Genomic DNA, 25,912 nt, shown 5'->3' with positions numbered 1-25,912 from the left:
TAACGCTTTAAAGATGTGAAGGTAATCCATTAAAGAAACACATGACGCGTCAACTTCATTTAAAAAATGTACAAACGTTTTATTGCTCAAACGCGTGTCCACGCTTGCTCTTTAAAGTAGATGATGTAGATCCATTGAACGTGTCGGGATTCTGTTGCGCGATATAAACAGACGCGTATTCGAGCGAGATAAACTTAGGTACATGTTTTTTCATGGATCTTCGAATTCTCGAATTTCAGGATCGTTGAATCCTGTTATTCGTGGATCCGTGGATCCTTCGAGTCTTATTTTCTTGACATTAAGCTATATGGCCCCTGGATCTTTCTTGAATCTTCGAATATATACTGCTAGATCGTAAGATTCATATTTTGGACTCAGGGATCCTCGGACTGTCAGATTCTCGGCTACTACATGAGACTTATTTATATAATTATACAGTTTCTCCACCGCAAAAGCACAAAAGTTTGACGAGAGTTCATACGCTCTATACAAATTATAGGGCGCGCGCCCCATGGATATCTTCTTTGGTCGTAAGCGCCACTTCTATGCTTCCGTACGGGGTGACTTCCCTATCCGTATCTCAAACCCAGCGATTTGATTCGAGGTTGTCCTCGGCGAAGGGAGGTCACGGGGAAAGAGGAAGAAGAAACAGAGATAAAATAGCACCGCACAGGGGCTGCGTAGTCCTTTCTCCGCGTCCTCTGTCACTACAACTCGGATATGTACAGATCGCTTCGGTGAAGCGGGTAAAATCGTTCTCGCGTTTCGACCTGAACTTCCCCTTCGTTTATTTCGGCATCTGGTTGCCGTAATCCACGTAAACGCGCACGACCTCGCCGCTGTACTTTCGCTGGCTGGGCATGAAATAGAAGTCTGGCTGATTCGCCTGGGCTACCGCGCCCGCCGGATTGTGCATGCTCTTTGGGCGGCCGTAGTGGTCCCTGCGATCTTGCGTGTAGTAACCGTGCTGAACAGGCGCCGAGTGTCTGGCACCGGGCGCGCGTGGAAGACTGTAGGTCGCCCTGGGTCCGACCATCCTGTTGGGCCCCTCGACCACGTCGGTACCATTCATACCAGTCATGCCAGTCATACCGTTGCCGGTCATCTCTCTGGCTCTCGGCAGGCTGGAAATCGGTGGCGGCGGCGCCTTCTCCTCCGTCTCGAACGCCTCGAACGCGAAGTTCGTGTTCGCGCCGGAAGCGTAGTCTTTCCAGGCATTACTGGCGATCAAACGTTCCTACGCAAAAAAATAACGCGTTTAGAACACGAAAAATGCAAATAATTTTACAAATTTTTTCGTCATTTCTTAATCAGAAATTATTGTCTTTTATATATTTCACACATGTTTATTTATCAATTAATAACGTAAGAAAAAAAATTTATTTATGATAATCTGTCGATGCATAGAGTAGATAGAAACACACAAGTTAATTAATTTAATTTAATCAACCTATATTAGTGGAAAAAAAATAAACGAGAAAAGTTTGGTAGGCGAGGCGCAAGAAACGTGCAATTACAGAGAGAGCGAGGAAGAGCCAGATAAAAGAGCGAGTTAGTAAGATAACTGGATTAGAGCGAAAGAACATAGAGGCGAGTGGAACATTGCGCACCGATTATACTCGATGAGAAGCTCTACCAGCTGGGATTAGTCCGATGCATAGACATTTCGGACGGGACGTAGTGATGCCGAAGCTGGTGGTGATGATGATGATGATGATGGTTGGTGTTGTTGTTGTTGTGATGGTGATGATGATGGTCGCCGTTTTGCTGTCGATGGTACCGCGTCGCGTTCGTGCGATGAATCGGGTTGGGCGCGTCGGAGGAAGCCAGAGGCAGCGAGTACACCCTCTTTTTTGGTCGCGGGAAGCGCGAGTCATGCAACACAAGCGAAGCAAAAGATGTCGGGTTCATTAGGGGATGGAAGCGTAGTTTTTACGCTACGGAGTGTCCCAAGAAGACGTACGCGAATGGCAATTTGATCTTTCGTTTCCGCGAAGTAAAAAAAGAAAAGAGAAATCCGGCGTCTTCAATATCATTAAATTACGGCTTTTCTTTTATTATAATTCAATTGACATTTTTTTCCAGCATTGAATTATTTTAATTATTCATTAGATTGGTTACGATATTACAGTTATTTAGTTAATAGTTGCTACAATAAGTGCGGAATGATGTTTAAAGATTATTTTCCTCAAAGATAAAACTCCAATTGCGTTATACATCTTTCTTGGAACACGTTAGGGATCACCACAAGTTCGTTAGAGAAAGAACACAACACTCAGGAGGAAAACCTGGGAATGCGAGAAAAAGTGGAGAGAAAAAAATACACGAAGAAGAACAAGAAGTTTCTAACGCACACAGAACATACCTTGGTCGCTCGTCTCTTCGAGCTCCTGTAAAGAGTACAACTGGCCTGGAGCAGAGCGAGGGCCAACAACGCTGCTACACAACCGACGACGATATAAAGCTTCGTCGCACCTAAAAACAGGTCTGTCGCGGAAGGTGGCCGATCGTATTCGTCCTCCGTTTCTATATCGTTCACTGAAAACAAGTATAATACATATTTTCATCTCGTGAAACTCGTAACGAGATTGACGAAGATAAATATCCGGAATAATCTGAACGAATTTTCATTTCTTCATGCTGTTAGCATTTAAAAAACGGCGCTACTTGAAGCTACATAATTAAACTGCATGACTCTTCAAATTTTAAGATAATTACCGTTATATGCAGTATTAAGAAAAAATGAGAAATCATCTAATTTCGGATCTCAATTAGGATAGAAAATTTATCGAGGGCAAGGAGAGTTTTGTGTCACATTAATATATGATGTTTAGAAACTTAGCGCTTACCTCGGGGTGCTCTCACTATCAAGTATTGCGGATCGACGCTGAGTGCTCCGACCTTGCCGGTCACGAGTGCTTCGCGTAACGCTTTTTCCGCTTCTAAGCCCGTGTCCGCGGCTTTCAAAGATCTACCCTTGACCTCGTTCTTGTCAACGATCAGATTCATGCGCGCGATCACTCCCTGTTCGTTGTCTCTGCAACGGGAACGAACGAGAATGAGTGGTACCTTATCAAACATCGTATCTTCTTGCTGCTATTATTTCTCCCTTTTTGCTATCTTACTTTCGTAACTCGTCGAGTCGGACTTGATAGTAGCCCGGGAGTTTCTCGAAGACCGGTCCGAAGCTTTCCGATATCCTATTCGAGATCACTTCGAAGTCGGGACTGTCGGGTGTGGGGGCCATAAATCCGTCACCCAAGTTAACAAGCTTGACTTCGATATCGTAATGCAATCTCGGTGGCGCGGGCGTGGTTTGGTCTTCAATTTCTATGTGGGCAATTGATTATTTAATTAAAAATTAAAAGTATTATTTTTAACAAATTAAAAATATTATTTTTAACAATCAGAAATATACTTTGGAACACAATAACTACAAGACATAATTTTCTAACGAAAAAGATTAATTAATTCAGTGACAGTAGCAATTATTATAATAATTAGATGCGAAAAATGAAGAAATATAATTAAACAATGATATATAAATGACACAAATTAATAATATCTTTCTAAGAATTACATTAACAGTTGTCAAGCAACTTTAGCGAGCAACAAAAATGTGGTAGCCGGTATTTACCTTCCAGGCCGCAGGACTTGATGCATATCCTGTCTGACGAAACGACCGGTTTCGCGTCGTGCTTTCGGATCTTCTTATTGATCGGATTAAATACGCCTCCCTTCACCGGGAACATCATATACAGGCAACGATCGTCCGTAAACGAGAGATCCTTGCTGTCCTTCGTTACGCGTTTCCTCGAGAACCGGAGGGTGGTTACGCCATTCTCGATGCGACCGCTGATGTTGTAGACGTCCTGCGACGGGTCCAGTAACGGTGCGTTGTAACCACTAATCCAAGTGTCCATCACGAAAGCCCGACCGTTTGTCTTATCGACCCAGCCGAGCACGGCATCGGTCTGCGACTAAAAACGAAAAGAACAGTATTATCTGAAGTATTTCTAAGCTCGAATCTTCAGCTATCAAATTTGTGATTCAGTTAAAAGGACATCGGCTATCGCGAAGCGGCTTATCAAGAGAAAAGACTGTCTCCTTATTTGACAAGTTCTTACCATGTTGTTGTCGTCGGAAAATCCAACTCCGGTCCACGTATTGGTATTCGTCGTAGAGATTACGAACATTATCAGATCCTACGGAGAAAAGTTTCCATGATATCGATTTCATCAAGTGGCTTTGTTCGCGCCCGTACGAAAAGGAACGCCGAGATAATATAACAATAAATTACCTTTTTACCCTTATACGTCCATTGTATGGCGTATTCGCAAGTGCCATTTTCCGGCGAGCAATTTCTCGGATAACGCCACTGACCACCGCAGGTACCATCTTGCGACGCCACCCCGCCGGCGAATTCCGGCTTTTTAGCCTCATCTAAAACGTCCAAGATATTATTAGATATTGCACAAAATATTTAATGAGCGTCATAAGATAAGAATAAAAAACATTTTAAGAATTAATAGAATATTTTTTTGCGCAATAAAAATCATTTATAGCAATAATAATAATTATTATTAATAATGATCCAGAAAGAATGAATTAAAAAATACTAAAGGACGAAGAGTTTTGTTCAAAAATGCTGAGTCGGGATTCGCTATGCGATCTACAATTTTAAGCGTCGCAGACACAGCACGCGGGCTTCAATAATCTGAGGATAAACGCGGCGGATGCTGAATGGATGACCTCACCGAAGAAATTCATGGTGACCGCGCCTCTCTGCATTCCGTGGCCGTGATATTTGAGCTCGTCGACCTTGTAGAAGTCTTTGACGCTGACCTTGGCCTTTTCGATCCCGCTAGCCGGCTGGTGTACGTACCTGCCCGGCTCTTGACCTTTCGCCCAAATCACCTGCATATTGCCGTCGCGAATCTCGTGATCGGTCGGCTCGCTCGCGGCCAATTTCCTGCGGAAGAGCATCGTCGTGACGCCGTCGCGTTCGTAGCCGAACGCGGCCGTCAGGCTGTCCCTGCCGTCCCAGTACTCGTCCTTGCGCGGCGTCGACCTGTCCCTCGTGTAATAATCGCCGATCCTGTAACTCGTCCCTCGCGCCGTGCCGATTATAATGTCCGTGCAGTCCATGGGGTTGAAGTCGTGCTTGGGCGTGTACTTGTGCCCCGGCGCCGGCAACGATGCTTCGCGAATAAATTTAGTTAACACAAGACAGCCGAGCATTGCGAAAATTCGCCGCATAATTATCGATAATGATCCAGAAAGAATGGATAAAAAGTACTAAAGAACGAAGAGTTTTGTAGTAGAGGATGCCTATATATGATGAAACTGAACGGTTAACTGAAATGCGTTTAATCCTTTGTCACCCGAATTTTTTGTAATTTTATAATTCATTTATGTGCAAGGAGAAATTCAGATTTTCTACGTACATCTTTTGGATTGTTTGAAATTTTGAAGTTGCATTTTCTTTTTTACATAGCCTTCCTGTTAATTGAATATTTTTTGCGTACAATTTAAATTTTTAAAAACCTTCTACTCTCCCTTTAAGTGCATTTCAGCTCCATAGGATCAATTATTCGTCTGAATGAGATGAGTCGATGTTATGATAATGCGAGGGTTAAATGGTATCCTACGGTGTGTCGTGAGAGAAGTCGTGACGGGTAGAGATCGAGACACGTGCAAATTTCGTGTCGAAGTAATGCATGCTGCAATCCGGAAGTTATCGGTATTTACAGGGGAAAAATATATAAAATTCTCGTGGTGAGCATGATGTATATAGCGACGAGGATGTGAAGCGTAAGCGTTATCGACGTTATCTCTGGCGTACAGTTGTTTACTCTTCGCTGCTGCGTGCGAAGACGCAATTGGCGAAATTAAACCAACGGGAATTTATGCGGAATCAGGACAGTTGCATTTAACAATTTACATTTGGCGCCGGCATCCGGTGGAAGCGGCGGACGGAGAATAGATTACTCTCGCGTTTTATCAGCACGCTGAATACGCTTTCACGGCAAATATTTGCCGTTGCGGTCCTCGCGTTCCAGTAGTGCAAACTTTTACCGGCCATATGGTTATCGTGAAAGTCGCGAATATCGAAGTAATGAGCGATGTACTGATTGTCGTTGAGATGTTCTACAACTACGAGAGATTTTATACATATTTTATCATTGAATTTGTTCTCATTGACGTAATACACTTGTATAATGTATGTCGGAATTATCGCAAATTTGTAATCCTTCTCGTTGCGACGTCAAAAAAACTAAAATTAAATAACTAACGGTTAGAAAGCGAAAAATCTCTGGTAGCTTAGGAGTTAATGATATGATAATAGCGTGGCGAGATGTGCGAAAATAAGCGTTAAATCGGTCCTCGTTACCTTTCGTCGCTCCCGACTTCGGACCCACACTTGGCTCCGGTTCAGAGCTGGATTCAGGCTCGGATTTTGGTTCCGGTTCAGTGCTAGGTTCAGGCTCAGAGCTAGATTCAGGCTCGGATTTTGGCTCCGGTTCAGTGCTAGGTTCAGGCTCGGATTTTGGTTCCGGTTCAGAGCTAGATTCAGGCTCGGATTTTGGTTCCGGTTCGGTGCTAGGTTCAGGCTCGGATTTTGGTTCCGGTTCGGTGCTAGGTTCAGGCTCGGATTTTGGTTCCGGTTCAGAGCTAGGTTCAGGCTCGGATTTTGGTTCCGGTTCAGAGCTAGGTTCAGGCTCGGATTTTGGCTCCGGTTCGGTGCTAGGTTCAGGCTCGGATTTTGGTTCAGAGCTAGGTTCAGGCTCAGAGTTGGTTTCTGGCTCGGCGACAGCGCTGGACACGCCGATTGGTTCTGGCTCAGAGGTAGGTTCAAGCTCAGAGATGGTTTCTGGCTCGGCGACAGGGCTGGACACTTCGACCTGTTTCCCTGTGCAACAAAGCATCGTACGTCGTGCGAGCTATCTACTTATTGGGGCCATCACCTCGTGCGTCGTGTCTCGAAAGGAGGCTATTGTTATAGACTACTGGGATTTCTCGGGTAAATCTACGTATTGCTATTAAATTCCTGAGCAAGCGAGCGACTCATCCGTTGCTGTTCTAGGACATAAGTATATAATACATACCAGAGACCGCGGCTGATTTTGGGGATCTCCTCTTGCGGCCTATGCAAAAAAAAATTAATGATCAACCATAGAACCTTCCGCAAAAAACATTATATTACGAAGGTTACATTACAAATAATTATCTTTTCCTTCTCTTCAGATTTGGAAAATAATATAAAGTTTTTTATTACCGTTAACGTCTTATTGTGATAAATAAAAAGAATAAAAAAGTCTGTCCTGAAATATCATTCATAGAATTCGCAGTTTTTGAAAATAAAAATTACGTGTGTATTTTTAACGTACAATTGTGCGAGTTCTCCGACGCTTGTTGTAACGTATCATTATTCAAACGCGCGGGATTACTTCTGTTTGCATTGTCATTTTTTACGGCTGCTCTGTATAATTACGAACTCCTTGAACTCTGTACGAATCACGTATAACACGTCGGAATAGATTAACTAGCAGTGATAGAGTATTAATGATTGTTTACCTTGCGCGCGACGTAGTGGAAGAAAAAAAACGAGTAAGAAAACTCTTCCGAATGCATATCACGCATATGTCGCCAAACGTGTTCTTTCTTTCTCATGCAGGAACACGTAGACGTTCACTTCGTAAACAAGATTATATATCGCAGAAAGCGAAGTAAAGTTCAAGAAACACGTGAAGACAGTTGTAACGGAGTATCTATTGTAACTTCCTGAGATACTCCGCGACATAGACATTTTGCAATATCGACAACTATATTTTCTTTCCGGGAAATAACGACGTGATATAAGACGATAAATAGATCCTACCTTGCTTCGTGCTGACTTGATAGGTCACGCTGGTCTGCACGGTAACATCGACATCCGGTCGCGACGTTACGCCGAAAGTCGCCGCGTCCGCCTTCGCCGATCGTCTCTTCGCTATCGATTTCTCGCCCTCCACGCCGGCTTCCGGCTCCGGCTCCGGTTCTGACTTCGGCTCCGGTTCTGATTTTGGCTCCGGTTCTGATTTCGGCTCCGGTTCTGACTTCGGTTCCACTTTAGATTTGGGCGTCGATTTGTCGATTGGTTCCGATTTCGGCTCCGGCTGCGGAAGTGGTTCGGGGATATCCTTGATCATGGGGAAGGATCGGCAGGTCGGGCCGAGATCGCTGGGCCTCCATCCGATACCGATCCATGTCGTGGAGTTCGCCACGAGAATGCCCTCCAGCTCCTTGCTCTCCTTCAGGATCCGCCAATAGAATATGACATCGTCGGAGAAGCGCTTCATCGTATATCCGTCCAAATTAATGTCGATGCTCTTCACCGGTGATCCTGAAAGTAGAATCGTCGATGAAGCAAGAGCGATTGTCACGGACGGTTTCACCGCAAACTCGTCGAGACAACAACGCTCGCTACGGCCTGAGGTTTTTTCAATCCTTTTTTTTCCATTTAATGGATGTCCGTTCGCATTGGCAACTGTTAAATCGCTTTTGTTTTTAAGGATCCATTAAAGAAGTTAATGGATCGTCAGTTTTTAACTGATGTAGCATGATCGGGAATTTATAGCTGCGGGTAAAATCGGTGGTTATTAAATCTCAGTAATGTAAATGCGTTGAATAAATTTTTCACGCACATTAAAGAATATAATAATAATATGGCAATATAAATTCGCTAATTTTTAATATATTATTAACATCTGAAGTGGAAGTAAATAATTTCATTTTATGCAGAAAAAATAAAGAAGAAAAGTAATAATATTAGACTGGAAAAATTAATTCGTTCAACGTGATTGATACACGTATAATCCAAGAAATATTAAAAAGTATTATTGAAATGTGTTTTGTATTGTGGATTACTGATAAACATAACGAGAATATCAGTATAATATATTCAACGTATTTTTCAAAATCGTCTAAAAAAATTCGATTTAACATAAGATAAAAAGTAAAAAAATATAATAAAAAGCGCTAATTATAATATTTTATTTTTTTATGCTTTGGCATTAGGGGCCCGCAACTTCTTGTTTCTTTTTCCAATCACGATACGTCGGTACCGCGAGGTCAACGGAACTCCGGTTCGGCACAAGTGTCCGAGAAGCGGTCGTCGCGGCACGCGAGAAATTCTCGAGGGGAAAACTTACTCTTCGCGCAACCCGGACCGAACCAGCCGGCGTTGCAATAGCAGTGCTTGGTAGGCGCGGTCGTGCCACCATTGTCGATGCACGTGCCCTGAATACCGCAGTCCGAGTCGTCCAGGCACTCCTCCTTAAATTCGCACCTCGTGCCGTGGTAGAGGCGGTCGCACCTGCACCTGCCGAGCAGGTAACGTCCGTGACCGCTACAGTCCTCCCGGTAGTCCTTCCTATCACGAATCTGTCGTAGAAAGATCGTAGATCACTCGGGAGGAAACTTGAAGGGGGAGGCATTAAAAGAAAGCTTAAAAAGATTTAGTACAGCGATAATTATGACACATTGTTAATCCGAGAAAAATTATCAATACGTAAATACGTTAATAATTTTTTGACGATTTTATATTTTCATCCAGTCTCTTTACGCAACTTTTTTTTATAAAGTACAATCGTTTTCCGTCGTTTTTCTATAATACAGAGCGAGGTATCTGTTAACGTCGCGATGTAACATGCTATTCAATCTAATCGCATAGATATTTTTCGTCGTTTCACTCGTCAATTAAATTACTCTGCTGTTTAATCGGGTTACAAGCTACATTTTCCAAGAGAAATCACGAGAAACTCACATCGATGTCGGCGCACGACCAAAATCTGTAGCTGGAGCCCCATTCCTCGGCCTCCCGCAGCAGCCTGATAGTGCAGTCCGTGCAGGTGAAATCTTGCGGCAGCTGCACGGCGTAGCTCTGCGCCCTGGAAAATCGGAAACGTCAGGCTTAATCGGGTAATCAAGATCCGGGAGAAGAGAACGCGTCGTCGCGCACTTACGTAGCATCGTCCTCGACAAACTCGCTGTTTCGCGTGATGGGCGTCAGGTCGATCAGAGGTCTGTCGTAAAAGTCTAAGATCTGAAGACGAAATCCTCCCTAAAAGAGTGAGCGCACATAAGAAGTAGAAGGACAATTTTTATTTACGAAAATATTTATTTAAATCTCCTATTTATTCTTAAATATTAAACATTAATTAACATAGTTTACTGTTTATTAATAATATTAATATCTTTGCATTATTTCATCTTCGCCAAAATTTTGAATCTCGACGTAATTGTCGCTATTCAACATTAAGGGCACGAGAAGTACGCATTACATTTTCGTGAGAAGTATAGTTCTGTACATGTATCTATATAGGAAATGAAGAAATGTGCTCCGCGAGTCGTGAACTGAATGTCCGTCCATCCATCCATTTCTATTTTGCCCATTCACGTCATTCCGTTAAATTTATGGCTTTTTTCCATAAGTTCCGCAATAAATGACACATCATCAGCACGAGGTAACGCGGTGAAGCGGCTTCGATACCAGCCAATAGGCGGAATCGATGCAAACGGATTCCGGTCGTTTGATTTCTCGATTTTTTTTTCTCTCATAACTTGTCGAGTTGCAAGAAACATCGCGGATGATTCGTTCCGTCGCCGTCAATTTGCCACGCTATCCTCGATAAATCAACAATAACGGATCAGAATTTCTCCGCTTTGAGTTTACTGGCACGACTAATGTCTATTATTTTACAATTTTTCATTGACGTGTTACACGATATTATATTAATAACTATGTTAATCAATTTATTCAATTACATGGAATTAATAACGTTATTATTTTGCGATTAGTCGCGTTTTGTCTTATTTAAGCAATTTAATATTTTCACAAAAATTCCAACTGCAATTTAAGATACCAATTTATTTTCACAAGTACGCGTATTTCGACTAATTTCGGCTAATAACGAAGAATATAAGAATCATGTATTACTATTATACTAATTTTGATAAAAATATGCGTCCATGGCAACGTCAAGCTATCGACGATCAGCGATAAACGGAGTCGCATTATAAGCATGTTGTATGCGCGAGCGACGCTTCTCGGTCACGTTATTTCTGTTAACGTTTACCCGCGAGCGCGTCTCGCAATCACGCGCTTGCGACACCCACTCGGCGGTTTATGAAACGTGTCCCGAATTGAGAGCGCGCGACGCGACTCGCGGAGGACCGCGAGCCCCCCTGCGGACCCCCTCCCCCCACCGGTGTCCGCGGGAGTAATGACAGCATAACGACGGGCTTAATGAGCGGATCGGTCGACCAATTGATATGCGCCACCGATTGCGACACCGTGAGACTCTTTATAAACGCGTCCCGCGAGCACCGTTAGGAAAGTGCGTGGTGCGTGTGGCCCGTTTGCAGGCCGATGCAAGTTCATAAACGCTATTGAGTAACATCCGCATCCGTCCCCGCTGTCCGTAGGAAGCGGCAACGTAAGGATTATCGCGACGCGATTAATAGCCGCGGATGCTATTGTAACTTAATCGAGGTGTGCAACGTGTAATTCCTCTTTCGGAATCGACAATCGCGACTGTAGTCACCGGTAATCTTTACAAACTTGATAAATTCTTAGCCTCGACATTGTTTTCATTATTCCTAACATCTATGTACATTTTGAGTTTCTTAGTGTTCGGAGAAATTAGTCTTCTCGATGTAATCGATACATTCATTCATTGTACTTTTTGGAGCAAAATTCACTAATTTTTATTTTCAAATATCTGAGTTTAGATTTTTATTTCACGGATCAAGTTGAGTGTTTGCCTGCTGCTATTTTCTTAATATCGTATGACATCTTCGGCGCGACAGGTATTCACGCTGGATGCAAAAGACGCGCGGTGAACGAAAACCGGTGGCCGTCGCGTCGCGTCCGCGTCGTCGCGAAACGGCGGTGTTTTCCCCCCTTTCGAGAGGCCCCGGCCGCCGCGAAGGAGAAAGGGAAGCGACGAAGAGCGTGGTACCGCTTCGCACGGCGGAACACACCTGCACTCTCGGCAGGCACGGTTGTTATTGTCGAATTTTTCTCGTGCCGCGGATATTTTCGCGGCGGCGGCGGAGGGGGGAGGCTGCGAGCCGCCGGCGGCCAAGATTTCAACCTGTCCCTGTCGTAACGTAATCCTCGCGGATGTTCATCGCGGGTGTACCTTCCATCTCTTTGCCACGCGAGACTCTCGCGAGATGACTGCAAGAAACATCTTGCAAAATCAGAAGCGACTCTCCCTCCGCATTTTTAACCGCGGCAGCCGTCTATATTTTCGCAGATCTAAACGTATTGATGAAAAAGAGGAAAACGCATTTTGTCTACACCACGTCTTCTAAAATTACAATTCTTTGACTAATTTGAAACTGACGGTCTTTTATTAATGAATCTTTTTTAACGTTTACCAAATGCCTGTAAAATTAATATGATATCTCTCCCACGGTTCACGTGCATATTGTCTATTGTTTTATTATCATATATATATATATATATCTCTTATGATATTTAATACGCCCTAGATAGCGTAATATTTTTTTAAAGAGAAATACAATAGCTCGATTTTACTTTTACATTCATCTAAAAGCCGCAACGAGAAAACTAAGTATCGCTCGATAATCGCAAGGACGAAAATCGTTTCGAGAACGAGCCGCGCATATACAATAGGTCGATTTTACTTTTACATTCGTCCAAGAGCGCAAGAGCCGCAACGAGAACATGCAAATATCGCTCGGTAATCGCAAGGACGAAAATCGTTTCGAGAACGAGCCGTTGCATATGAACGTTCGCCGCTCCGTTTCGCCGCACGCTTCGCCGGGCAGGAGAATCGCGCGGGTTTTGCACGTTAGCCGAAGGCGAGGGACGACGCCTTCGTGCTCGAGCGATCGTCATCGGCGACGTTCGAGTTACGGTACCCGGCATACCGATCTGTTCTACCTCAGAGGCGCTCCAGGCACCGCGTCTATGTGTGCGAGGCGCTGCTCGCTCGCCTGCCTGCCTCCCTATACAGCCTCTATTCGTCCTACTCGTAGATCTACATGCCTACGAGGAGACCACGCTCGTGAATAATTCAGCGCGCGTCACCTTGAGCGACGAGCGCGCGTAGGCAGAGAGAAGAGAGCCTCTTCGGCTCCGGCACCCGGCACGTCGTCGTCGTTGTCGTCGTCGTCAACGTCGTGGTGCTCCTCTCCTTTTCGCAGAACCACGTGCGGACAAATTCGCAATGTCCCGGCGCGTAAACCGCGCCGAGTGTCCGAGTGCTCGTTACGCTGAATACGAACGACCGACGGCGCGCGGCGATTATCGTCGAGCGCGACGAGCGCTTCCCCGTTCGCCTGACGGTGCAGTTAATGAACAATGAGGAGGCTGTTGCACGTTATTATTATTATTCGACAATACCTCCCTGCAATGCGCGCTTTTACTGCGGCAAACGCGTCGGGAGGGCAAAAGGAAAGGCAAAATAAATATTTATATTTATAGTTATGCAAAAGCAGCAAAGAGATTTGCAGAGAAGCTTTTCTCTCGTAGTTGATAAATTTATTAAAAAAATCAAGTTCACTAAACAGATCTTAATTTATATGGTCCTAGGAGTTTCTGATATGATTGATAACGACATGTATGATCCAACTCTTTGCAGCGCAACAACTTCGCTTCCTGTGAAGGCTCGTAAAAGTTTCTCTCTTAGATTTTAATAAAGAAAAACGTTATACCGTTTACGGTTCTATATAACGCTCTGATAACGTATCCTTGCAATTCTCAACGTTTCATTCTCCGAGCGTGCTTTCCACGAAAGCTCATAAAAGTACCTCTCTCTCTCTCTCTCTCACCTACTATCGACGGGACAAGAATTGATTTTAATAAGAGCAAGGGCCATCGTTCACGGTCCCCTAGAGTTTTGATAACACGCGACGTTTCATTAATCTCACGCTTCACGATCAGTTAAATGCTTTCTCCGAGGCCTCGTAAAGCTTTCTCTTTCGGCCGGCTTCAATCATAGGTATCGTGCGTTCGATAGGATTGTGCGTGCACAATCGATGAGTAATTTAAATTCAATTTATCCGGATTTAAATCTAGATTTTAATCGACCCGAGTTGTAGGAACTTTAATTTTAGCTGCTTAGAAAGCCTACTGCGCCTTCAAAATAGACAACCGTCATTATAACCCGCTATGTAATGCGCGCGCTGTGTAAAAGGGTTAATTACCGAGATATAAAAAGAGTTACAGAAAGAGCGAGACCTGAAGAGTGGCGCGCGTTACACGGATACCCGCGGCGCACGAAGAATGCTCCATTATGCCGAACGCGTTTTACGTCCGCATCGGCCGCGGGGGGACGCGGAGTCCGGGAAGTGGTCGACGCTACGGAGAAAGTGGTCCCTATGCGAAATAATAAAACGCACGGTGCGCGATTTTATCCTGTCTTCACGTAACCGACTGATACGACTTTTAAACAGCCGCCTCGAAGTTGCGGATGTGTAACGCGCGGCGAATTTAACGCCGACGACGGTGGTGACCAAGCGTGTTACGCTTTGTTTTCCTTTCTCCCTCGCGCGAGAATCCGCGAGAAATTCGAGCGGGACCGCGCGACAGGTAAGGCGATGATAATTCATTCAAGAACGGGTTTCTTCCATGTCATCGTAGCGAGCGAGCGGGCAACGTGACGAATAAAACGCAATGAGATAATTCGATATTCGCAGAAATGGAATAAAGTATAGAAATTCTTCATGCGCATCTTGGTGCCATAAAATTAAAGTGTAGATTTCAATATACCGCAAAGTAGGCATACACCTCGCATAGCGTACGTTGCGTCAGAATGAGCGAAAAGAATGTCGGTATCATAAAATATTCAAGGAGGTAAAATTCCTCGAGTCTGTTTTCGGTATCCAAGAAATTCCCGTTACTCTCGCTAATTAATTTTCGGAGACTCGCGAGACGTTTCTTCGTTCCGCTGCATAGTTCTGCTAGTAATTGTCCAGATCCAGAGAATTACACACAACATTATTATATCATACAATAAATTGAATATGCATATTCGTCGAATATGCAATTCCAATACCCAGTCATTTTATTCGCTTATAGGTGAATTATTACTACGTCTTGCGTATAACGCGATTTTTAAAAAATCTCAAAGGACTCGTGGGAGCTTAACTTACCCTGTGGGGATAGGCGAGGTGCCACGTGACGTTGAAATTGCTTCCTGCCAGTAACGACGTCTTGACGTGGCCTGAAAAGAAAAAAACGACGTTTGGAACAAGTATCAAAATTAAACTGTGACCGTAATCCCGCGAGTAAAGTGAGATCGGGCAGTGATAAGTGGCGCCGCGTTCCGCACCATCGGCGATTAATTCTGAAAATTCGTCGGCGATTAAAAGTCGCGACGAGGCCCTGATTCTGGCCTCGTTCGGGGCTCCGTCGCAACCCGTTCCGGAGGTCACCTATCGGCTAACGCCGATACGTCGCGATTCAGAGGCACTCCGGGAATGTCCCGTCGCGCGGGACATTTCTCGCCTATTAATTTACATTCAGCCTTCTATCGAGCATTCCATCGAGCCTTTCGAAGGAGATGTATATACCAAATGGAAACTACGGCGAAATTTCACCGTTCGCTTTAAGAAAAAAAATCACGTAACACGAACTACGTGCGTAAACGAATTTCATCGCACATTTACACGTTTCTCGAAAGTTTGTCGCGCGGGTATTTTGCTAATTTGATCCTTATTAAGATTTCAAGAAAGGAAATTAGGAATCAGCAATGGGACAAGTATCTTCCCGTGCAATACAATCGCGATATTTCACGTAATTATTTTTCGACTTTCTTTTATTACGATAATTACTTCAGGAAAAAAGGGAAGCAGTCTCGTACCATCGGACGCGCCAAATCCACGAAGTTTATGCATTAATTTAATATAAATGCAAATAACTGATTACCCTCCGGTACTTTTAATCAACTTTTCCGGTATTACCGTAATACCCGGCCCCCTTCCGCTTCCCCAAGCGTCTCCGGAAGGAAAGCGGTTCTTCTCTTCCACTGACCGAGCGGAGCCGTCGGAGCGGCTCGATTAAATTACAACCGCGGAAAGAAAAATTTATTGCCGCGCTCGCGCAGCTGGTATGCGTTAGCGCAATCGTAGAGGCAGTCGAGTCAAACCGCGGCTAGTTTTAGTCAATTACAATCCAGAATTGAATGTGAAGCAAAAGGCATCGTCAATAAAAATCCCGGAGGAAATGAAATAGAGTTCGCGTAGATTTACAGTCTCGAACGAGACTGGAAATTTGTCATCACGAACAATATTATTCGTTATTCAACGTAGAAATTACAATTATTATAGAAATAAAAATTGGACAAACAACACTTTTTATTAGACGGAATAATGTATACTTTCTTCTTCTGTTTCGCAGCATAATCCTTAATTATCGAATAAGAAAAAGTAAACATCGAGAAGTAATATAATAATACGTAATTGGAGCGCGTAATCGAGTAGTGTCGGCAAATGAGAGAGATACAATCGCAGTCTTTTAATTCGTCAATTATGGTCGGCGTAAATGTCACTACGCAACCGCACGCACTTATATGTAGCGTGACGCGCACAGGCTCGAGCTGCAATTTTCCACGACCGGTTACGCGACTTTTTCGCAATTTCGTGTGACGCGTGAGAGAATAAGTGGCGTGGTACAGATTAATCACCGCCCCGATAATAAGCGAGAAGGTGGATAAAAATGAGAGCGGCGGAGTCGGTGTACGGAGAGAGGTGTCTCTCCGCGAAGAAGAGACACGTCGCCTCCTTTCCCCGGGCTGACGAATAATTCGCGTTACCCACACGGGAGAGAATATAATGATATCTCTCTTTTCTCTCTGCCGCTTACGTAACCCGTGCGGTGCCATCTACGGCGTGGTCTTAATTACGCTTTCGCAAGGAAAAATGAGGGGGAGGGTGGAGGATCGATGACACCGAGCAAGGTAATTGCAACGACCTCGTGATGACTCGCGTTGCCGCGCGGCGCAACAATGTGAAAACGCCGATCGTAACAGTTACGATCTTCTTTTTCTCAGCTTTCCACCCCGCTGGCTTCGCCATTAAATCGTCCAAAAGAAAATCAGAAAATAGAATTAGGAGCCCAGGAGAGAGTAAATAATAACACCCCGCCGATTTTTTTAGATACACTTTTTGCCGCGAGTGTTCAAGAAGAACGATCGATTTTTCGTCTTAAACTCTTTCGCATACATGCGATGGAAATATGAAACCTCACGGTATTTTCCTAACTCAGAATATTAAATATCTAATTAATTATCAATGTTATTAACGTCACATCGTGTCTATCTCTCGCATCTCATGTGCGTTCAATCTTGAAAGTTTTTCTTCGAGGGGAAGGAAGGTCGCATTGCGATCTTCCTGATGATCAGCCTGGCTCTTCCCCTCTATATAGATACGGCCCTGAGTATCGGTGGTTAGATACGCATAAAACATGAAAGGTAATGCCCGCGAGTACCGAGAGGCTCGCGCTCCCTTCATGCAAGCCGGTGAAAGTCGCTTCGAATCGGACCGACTGGCGGCGACGTCGGCGGGCTATATCTTCCAACTGGGAGAGGGAGATCGAGCGTTCGCGTTAATGTCGTTTTCCCATAGAAACCCGTGCCCCCTTGCGCGCCGTCACTCCCCATGCATTCAACCCTCCCGCTCCCTGCGCCGCTCCTCCGGAGTCCGGAGACGAGCGAGCGACTCTCGCGCGAAAAGTGCCTCTCCGTCGCGGTTTCCGGAGAACGCGGGGCGCTCTCGATATATGCCATTGACAGGCTTCCGACAGGAAACTCAAATCTCTGTCACGTGTTTATTACGCTTCTCGCGCGACTCCGATATTCCGCCAAAGTTTGGAGTATATTTTAGAGAGTGCTCGAGATTACTAACGTTTTTTTGCAACATTTTTCAAATTACATCCTCTTTTCTAAAAATAACTACAAATTCGATTTTATTGTCAGTAAATATATCTGACTTTTGTACTTTAAATGTATTTTGAAAAATCGAACGCGAGAATATTACAGTCTGTCCATTTTTTCAAAATATTTATTGTATTCAAAAATAATTAATATATATTTTTCCTCGCTGGGGAAGACCTGACTCCAAATCAACTACTAAGGAATTCTAAGATGAAGATAAACATTTAAAACCTGAGATATATTGTCGGACTAACACGCAATAATATTAATAACATAACAAACTTACCACGCGGCATGCCGCACGGTGCCGGCGTCCTGGCATTATCCAGGAAGTCCAGGTCGTAGTGCCTGGCTCGCGGGAACGTCAGAGCCACGTGAGCGTGGGCGGTTCGCCAGGACGTCATCGTTATTAGCGTCATCATCAGCAGCGTCAAGTACGACGCGAGAAGCGTCGTGCGTCCCGTTCTCCGCGACATCCTTTGGTGGGAGTGTGTTCTCGCGAGAGAAAATAGTCTCTGGCAAAAAAAAGGACACACAGCGTCCTTCACCAACGATTTTTCCTCTCACGCTACCGAGATCCACCTGCTGCTCCTATTGCTGCTTCTGAGTCCTTCCGCCCTGCCCGGCATAGGCGAGTCCAGTCGCTCCTGCTCGCTCCGGCGAGGCCGATCTGAAAGTCGAGCGATGAACTTTGTTATTTACGATCGATCCTCGATCTCGATCGCCATTCGAAGCGATCGGCCGGCGGCCGCGATCGTACTTTTCCCGGGATCCGCATCCGGATGCAAGAAAGGCGCGTATTCAGCGCGATAAACGTTTTATTGTACGACTCTCGTCTGTATTGACGTTAAATGCGAGTAAAACGCAGATTCGATGCTCACAAGCTAAACTCGCGATAATTAAAAGATCAGGATTGAAGAGCAGAAAGAGGAATTTAAGTTCATAGTTTTTATAAGATTTAAGTTTATCTCGAACATGACTTATTCTATTCTGTTTAGAAGGTATCGATCATATGATCTTCTCTCAGAAGTGAGGAGGTAAACAGTGAAAGTTTCGCGTGTCAAGGAATGATAAGAAATGAGGATTTTCACACGAGTTTGCCGAAATCGTGCCTCGAGTAACTTTATTTTTCGGCACGCGAGCACGTAAGATTTGAATGGAGGAGAGAGATTTGTGTGTGAGAGTCGAAAAGGTGAAAAGTGAAAAGTGGAAACGTTCACGTGCGGATTGCATGATCGACTGCCTGCCCGGTCGCATGTTAATTCAGCCGTTCGCGAAGACGCGTGGGAAATGGCTCATGTGAAGATAGATTCTTCGCTTATGCGAAGAATCGGCTCGCAGGAAGAAGACGAGTACCGTAACCTTCACTGCGTGTTTCATTCGCGATTATGCAATGACTTGTAACGTTAACTTAAATTTTTGTAACAATAAATTAAAATCCGAGATGCGTGGCTATATTTCTAAAAAGGCAAGAAAAATACGTCTTAGCATTTTTGCTTGATATAAATAAAAAATGAATTACATTCTCGCAATTATTGAAAAATAATTTCGTAAATTATCGAGATTTAAGATGGAAACGAATAAAAATGATCGGAGTGAACAGATTTGAAAATATTGCTTTCAGCAATAACGAGATATTTATTTCAGTGTACATAAAAAGAACGGATTTCTGGTAATAGCGAAACTTCCGATAATTCGCCGAAAGCATGCCATTAGAACAAGAAGTAAGACACTCACATAAATACATTCGCAAACACGCCCGCCAGTTCCTCGGTAGCTTTCGCCGTGTTAGACGCTGGTTTCTTTGCACAACTCCGCGGTGTCCGTTAATCGGCGATGATGTACGTCGGCATGCCAGACGCGAGAACGTAATAATTGCAAAATAAACACGTAACGAGTGGATCAGAAGAAGAGCCTGACGTACTCGACGCGGCCGCGGCCGCGGCGCGGCGTGGAGGAGGCAGATGCAACAGGAGGAGACGGAGGAGTGGCAGCAACGTACTTTTCCTCGACCCGCTATCGATCCTCGCGATCGTGCCCGACGAGCCGGGATCTCGCGGATCGCATAATTCGAAGGATACCCGCGTCTCTTACATGAGCGACCTCCTTGCCACCACCACCGTCTCTACCTCCTCCGCTTCCGTTGGCGGAGCAGAAGGACGCGCGTAAAAGGAGTTCCGAGAGCCAGAACAAACGGAAAGGGAAAGAAAGAGGCTGAACGTGTTTCATGCTCGCGCGCGGAGAGAGATGTCGAACAATAAAAATTATTAAATTTCACAGCGTGAGTCATCTCCTGACACTTCGCGGTACACTCTCCGGCGGTTCGCGGCGCCCTTTGTAAAAAAAACTTGGTGCGCCCGCGTAGTCTCTAAACGGGCGAGATGATTGACGTGGAACTGATTATACCCTTACGCTACCTCCGAAACTTCTCCACGGTGCAAATTAAAGAAGAACGGTTGAATTCTTATTTTTCGAACCTTCCCGCCGCGAGTTTCTTCGACAAGTTTTAGGAACTGGGCTATTGACATACGATTTTATAAGGCGGCAGTGTGGTCTAGTGGTAGAGAGGCCAGACTCGTAATCTGAGGAACCAGGTTCGAGTCCACTAGAGCCATGTAAACATGGAAAGTTTTTTCCGAAAGCTGCGCCCTCCGTGCAAGATAGGCTCTTGTGCGGAGCAAACTGGGCTCCGTCTTTCGGAAAGAGACGAAAAAAATCCGTGTATAGATCCAAATTGTAAGCTGGATAAAAAAGACCTCATAATAAGAAGTCTTGCAGACTTATCATCTGCAGTAATATACGTACGTACGCCTTAGACCCCTCTAAATACTGGGGATAACAGTGGACTATGCAACTTGTTTTCCACGTTGTTGGTTTATGAAAATCAGCCCGGATGACTATTGAGAAGGAACTTGTTTTGTCGTGACTGACATTCACAAAAATGTGATACTTTAAGACAGAAATCTTTGTATTGTATATTTTAAAAAATTTTAATTAAAATTAAAAAAATATTTTAATAAAACTAATTTGACGCTCCTACGCGTAAACAAATTTTTTTTACATTAGTGGTTTTTTTAAATTTTATTTAAATTTTTTTTAAAGATTATGACCTTTTTTAAGATTTTATACGCGGACGGTCTTTCTTTTGGTGTGTGATGTAAAAATGTTTTGAAATAAAACTTTCTTATACTGATACCATCGGAAAAATATTTTGGTTCTTATTATATCATTAATATCTCCTTTCGACACTCAGTTTCGTTCATTCGCGTCGCTCTGAGTCACTTCGCGGGATCGATTAAAAATTGAGCCGGGAGAAAAGTACGGAGGAATTTATATTTCCGATAACGAGGATTAGACATAATTTCGCAACGCGAATTCCGGCTTCATTTCTTGCACAGGTATAAAATGTACTTTCTACCGCATACGTTATTCGCCGCGCATGGCACGTTCATGAGTCATCGAAGTCGAGATATACCGCCGTCGGCGTCGGAGGTACGTGCGTACGTCCGGATCGGTGGCGAACAATGTGCGCGCCGCAGCCGCCAGCCAGTAATTATCTCATCGTTAACTCCTTCTTCACGAGTCGCGGACGTGAGAAGCGGCCACCGTCGCGGGAACGAAGCCCCCCGAAAAGCTGCTCGATGACACTTGAACATCCAGTCGACTGGGAACGTTTACTTATCTAGCGTATCGACACAGCCTAACTAAATAAGAATAAATTTTATTCATTTCTAGCGCCTGAAGAATATCTCTAGCACACGACGCGGACGGCGCGTTCGCGCATGAAGGAGACACGACAAATGCGACACATTTCGCGAGAGAGCTCTTTCTTCTTTCGAGCCTGTCACGCGAGTGTAGTCAAACGGCGTGAAAATATCGCGGATTGGAACCACCTGCGCGTTGCATAATTTGCAACTGGAATGGGAGCGTGAAGATGCGACGCATCGAGGACGCATCTTTCCCATCACGGTGACATATCGAGCGACGATTGCGATGAAAGGTCCTATTCAGGCGTCGCATTTCCACGTGGGAAGCAACGCGAGAGGGGATAGATACGCGCACAGCGTGGAGCATTGTTTCCTAAACTGAAGGCGGAAAAGGAGGATGCACTAAGCAGGCACTAATTGGTGAAAAAGAAGAGGATTGTCTGCGTAATTGTTAATTAAGAATTTCACAGCGCGCGCTTTTTAAATCCGAAGCACACTTTTGCAAAAAAAGAAACGAGAAAGATGTCTAACAGCGGAAACATCATTCTAAAATTTCTATTTCGTGGATGTTTAAATTAACGGGGAGAAAATTGTTGATATAAAAACAACCTTATCAAGTTTCATACCGAACACCGTGCTAGGCTTCTTATTAAAATCGCAGGAGAAGCACGAAAACTTGAAATACGTCAGGAGAGAAGCTCGAGGCCGGAGAGCTTGAGAATTCTTCGCACATAGGCAGGGTAGTTCTCCTCCTTCGCCACGGAAAGCGAGCACGGATATACCCGAGCATTCCGATGAAGTTCGTTCCCTCCGATGACTTTGCTCGCGAGAAGCAGGCACATAAAAATAACAGCTATTACGGAATCGTCCGGAGCGGAACCGCACGCAAGAAGAACCTCGACTCGACTTATTACCGATTTCGCATGCCGGGAAATGGACGGGTCATTCGGCAGGAGCTGTCAACGCGAAGCGGCGGAGGTAGCCGCACGGGGTGGATAATTGACGAACGAAGTATCGATGGGGATAAACGGGCACGAAGATAAACGTAGATAAGTACGAGCTGTCCCTCCCTTCCGCTCGGTTGTATCTCGCGCCGCGCGCTTTTATTAATGCAAGTCATTATTTATATGTCGATGCACAGATGTATCGACGTGGAGATCCATTACCTCGAAGTTACGATAAGGCTAATCGATCGAGACAATAAAACATAAATTTTCTCTCAACACCCGATTTGTATTATAAGAAAAAATAGCAAAATATTAAGAACTCTATATAATTCCTGTCTGAGTCAAAAATAATTCCGAGTAACCTGAGACTGGCGAACAAAAACATTTTCGCAGCGTGCGTGACTAATGCACACGAATTCGATTAGTCACGGAAAAATTCGGATAGCTACGTAGGTATAGATATGACAAAAGGAGGACGTGAAAGATTCAAGGACTCAAAGACTCGGTCCATTTTGACGCGTCTCGGTTTAGTCATTGAATATTCGACCGTTCTCCGTTCTGCACATACCAATCTCCATCGTCTCGTCGGATTTCGTCTCCGGAATTCGATTAACCAAAAAGAAAAATCACAAAAGAGATTTAAAAAATATATATATATAAAACGAACGAAATTATTTTTTTATGTAAATTGCGTAATTTAAATTCCTGGACTGGAAATTGGAGGCCTGGTAGAGAAGATTGACCCGTCGCCGCTCGTCTCGAAGGTGCCTTCTAACCGCGAGAAGGAGGCAGCCGATCGTTCTCATTGATACATCGTGCACGAGGAGCGGCGTAAACGAGCGAGCGGCGCCGGGAGGTGGCTCGGCAGCGAGAAGAGGAGGTGGGAGATTAAGACCGCAACATATACGTGGAACGGTTCTCCCTCGTTACGTCCTGGAAAGCTACCTGGCATTCCGGCGAACGCGATGCCGTTGATCTCGTTGACTTCCCGTTCTCAACTGACGCATCCAGCGCCGGCGCTGGAGGGACTCGCGGGGACCCGCGTCGTCGAAGAGCAGGCGGAAGTCGGCGCGACGCCGGAAGTCGCGTGTGTGTCCTTCGTTCTCATCGCCGGGACCGTCGAGATTCGTCCGTTGTCTCCGTCGAATTTAATTCGCGACGCGAATTTAGTTCGTCCTTGGGACTTTTTCGCCCGAGTTCCAACGACATATAGAGATCAATAGTCGTGACAATTGCGAAATTGTCTCACGTTAAATTAGTAAACTTTTTTTCGACAATTCCATCATCTTTCGCGCGCATGAAATTAGCAATATTATAAACTTCTTCGGTCTACCTTTAAGATTATCTAACAATTATATAATAACATTCTTCATCTACTCTTTATATGTGCGAATAAGACGGGAAAAACCGGAAAGACGGAAAAAAATTGTTGTCCCGAAGAAAGAAGAAAAAAACAAAAATAGATTCAAGCAGACTTTGCGACGCCGAGTGTCGACTCGATATCGAATCATACGAGGACGTTATTCAAACGGCCTTGGCCGATCGGGCGTTCCTGCCGATCGCGCTCGTTTGCACTCCGCGGCTCTCTTACTTACATACCTGGACCGGCCGGCGGTCGAGATGTTATCTCGCGAACGCGAGAGGGGGAGGTACGCGCGGAGCTCGAAGCGGCCGTCGGGGCCGGGCGGGGGCCGCGAGACGTTTATGGTGAACGCTATCGCGGCGGCGGCGCGCGGCGATGTATGTATTATGGAAAGCGAGCTGGCATTCCAGCGAGCGCGTCGTCGAACTCATTAACATCCCGTGCTCGTTGGCGGCGAGGCACGGCACGGCGTCCCGTTTTCCCTCGAAATAAACAAACCCGTCGGGCGTTACGACACCGTACTTAGCTGAATAGAAACGATAACGTTCGTACGTGACGTCCGGCGTGGTGTGTTCCTGGGCGAGAATAAGACGCCGGAATTGAAGTGCGACCGATCCGATCGGTCCCACACGGTATTTCATTGTGATTTATCCTCGGTATATTTAACAAATTTTAACCCGCAGACCACAATTGTTTTCCTTTTTAACATAAGTTAGAAGTTAATAAATATTACGAGGTCTTACGAGGCGGACGGCCAATTTTCTCTTTAGCTTAACAGCGCGTTTTCTCCTCTGACTTAGCATGCAATTATTTATGAACAATAGACGTATGTTTTCATGTTTATTAATGGTATAAACCGTGCAAGGATCAGCGCATCTATTGAATTTTAAATGCACCTATTCTTTCATAAGTGTCTTGTTAACAAATAAATATATAAATTTTAGTTATAAAAATGAATATACAATATTAGTCATCAAATTAAATCATCTCGATATAGTTCTCGACAAATACTGTTAAATTATATTCAATTCGAGTTTTTAACCATTCCTATAGATCGCTAGTGCTTCTACTAAATATGTCGTTAACTAAATCATCGAAGTTAAAGTAATAAATTTCGACACACGTGGTATAGTTAAAAGTAAAATGTTATCTAACTGTGTAATATTAGGATACGCGAAGCGGTTTCTACCCTCCAACTTTAACATCGAAAGGCGAGGTATTTGCGAATGTTTCTTGGTAAAGAATCACGGGAGCGATACTCGGCTCCTACGGTTGCGTCACGTTCGACGGGTAGTTAACGTCAGCTTACTTCTCATGGAGAACGTAACCAGCCACCAGGTGGATACCGTCGACCTCGTCGGGCCGATATTATCACGCGGCGTACGTATTTTCATTCAGTCCCGATCTCGACTCGGTTATTCATCGACTGTTACATGACTTCGGCGGCGTGCGAAGCACGTCGAGTTTAGATGAGCTTGAACTAAAATTACCTGATGGCTTCGACTTCCTCTCTTCGTTCTTCACTTCTTCCTTTCTTCGCGCGCGGAGGATTCTATCCGAGGCGTTTCCGCGCCGGCGTCATCGTCAGGAAAGAACGAGCCCCTTGCGAGAGCGAAGACCACCCGAGAAGGGTCCGGATCGACCGGGAGAGCCGCGGCACCAGGAACCCGGCGAGTTTACTTCAGCGCGCGGCCATTTTGATAGCGGCCGAGCGGATGTTCGCGTCGCACGTCCGCGGGAGGCGAGAAATCACGAGATCGAGGCAGACAGGCACCACTTTTACTCGCGGGATGATACCATCGGCGACACCGCGACACCGCGGAACCGCGTAGACGACTGACGGGCGACTTCGCTTCTGCTACGCGAGCGAGCGGGCGAGCGGGCGAGCGAACGCCGCGAGCGAAAACTCACTTTACGCTCTCCTCCACTACTACCACTTTTGCC

General features: G+C 44.9%; 1 protein-coding gene across 3 annotated transcripts; it reads right to left on the bottom strand.

Annotated features, from left to right (window-relative positions):
• Window positions 1-54: 54 nt before the first annotated feature.
• Window positions 55-25,912, bottom strand: Nahoda (DOMON-like domain-containing protein nahoda). Of its 3 annotated transcripts, XM_071713732.1 has the most exons (18): window positions 25,459-25,912; window positions 18,238-18,621; window positions 15,172-15,242; window positions 10,008-10,105; window positions 9,809-9,932; window positions 9,195-9,426; window positions 7,883-8,386; window positions 7,110-7,148; window positions 6,395-6,913; window positions 4,758-5,201; window positions 4,301-4,443; window positions 4,128-4,205; window positions 3,638-3,980; window positions 3,126-3,330; window positions 2,850-3,037; window positions 2,366-2,538; window positions 1,611-1,848; window positions 1,101-1,237 (listed from the first exon to the last, which is right to left on the bottom strand). In XM_071713732.1, the coding sequence occupies exons 2-17, from the start codon at window positions 18,425-18,427 to the stop codon at window positions 1,633-1,635; spliced, it is 3,567 nt and encodes a 1,188-aa protein (XP_071569833.1). In that variant the 5' UTR covers window positions 18,428-18,621; window positions 25,459-25,912; the 3' UTR covers window positions 1,101-1,237; window positions 1,611-1,632. The 3 variants fall into 3 exon arrangements, with proteins under 3 accessions (XP_071569831.1, XP_071569832.1, XP_071569833.1); XM_071713730.1 differs by lacking the exon at window positions 1,611-1,848 and having other exon boundaries at window positions 55-1,237; window positions 25,459-25,904; XM_071713731.1 differs by lacking the exons at window positions 1,611-1,848; window positions 25,459-25,912 and adding an exon at window positions 19,689-19,837 and having other exon boundaries at window positions 55-1,237.

Source organism: Temnothorax nylanderi, unplaced genomic scaffold (assembly GCF_030848795.1).
Source record: "Temnothorax nylanderi isolate EJ_2023f unplaced genomic scaffold, tnyl_v1.0 TNYL_tig0129_pilon, whole genome shotgun sequence".
Classification (NCBI taxonomy): Eukaryota; Metazoa; Arthropoda; class Insecta; order Hymenoptera; family Formicidae; genus Temnothorax; species Temnothorax nylanderi.
Note: the sequence above shows the minus strand (reverse complement) of the source record. Positions and strands in the feature narration are given on the sequence as shown.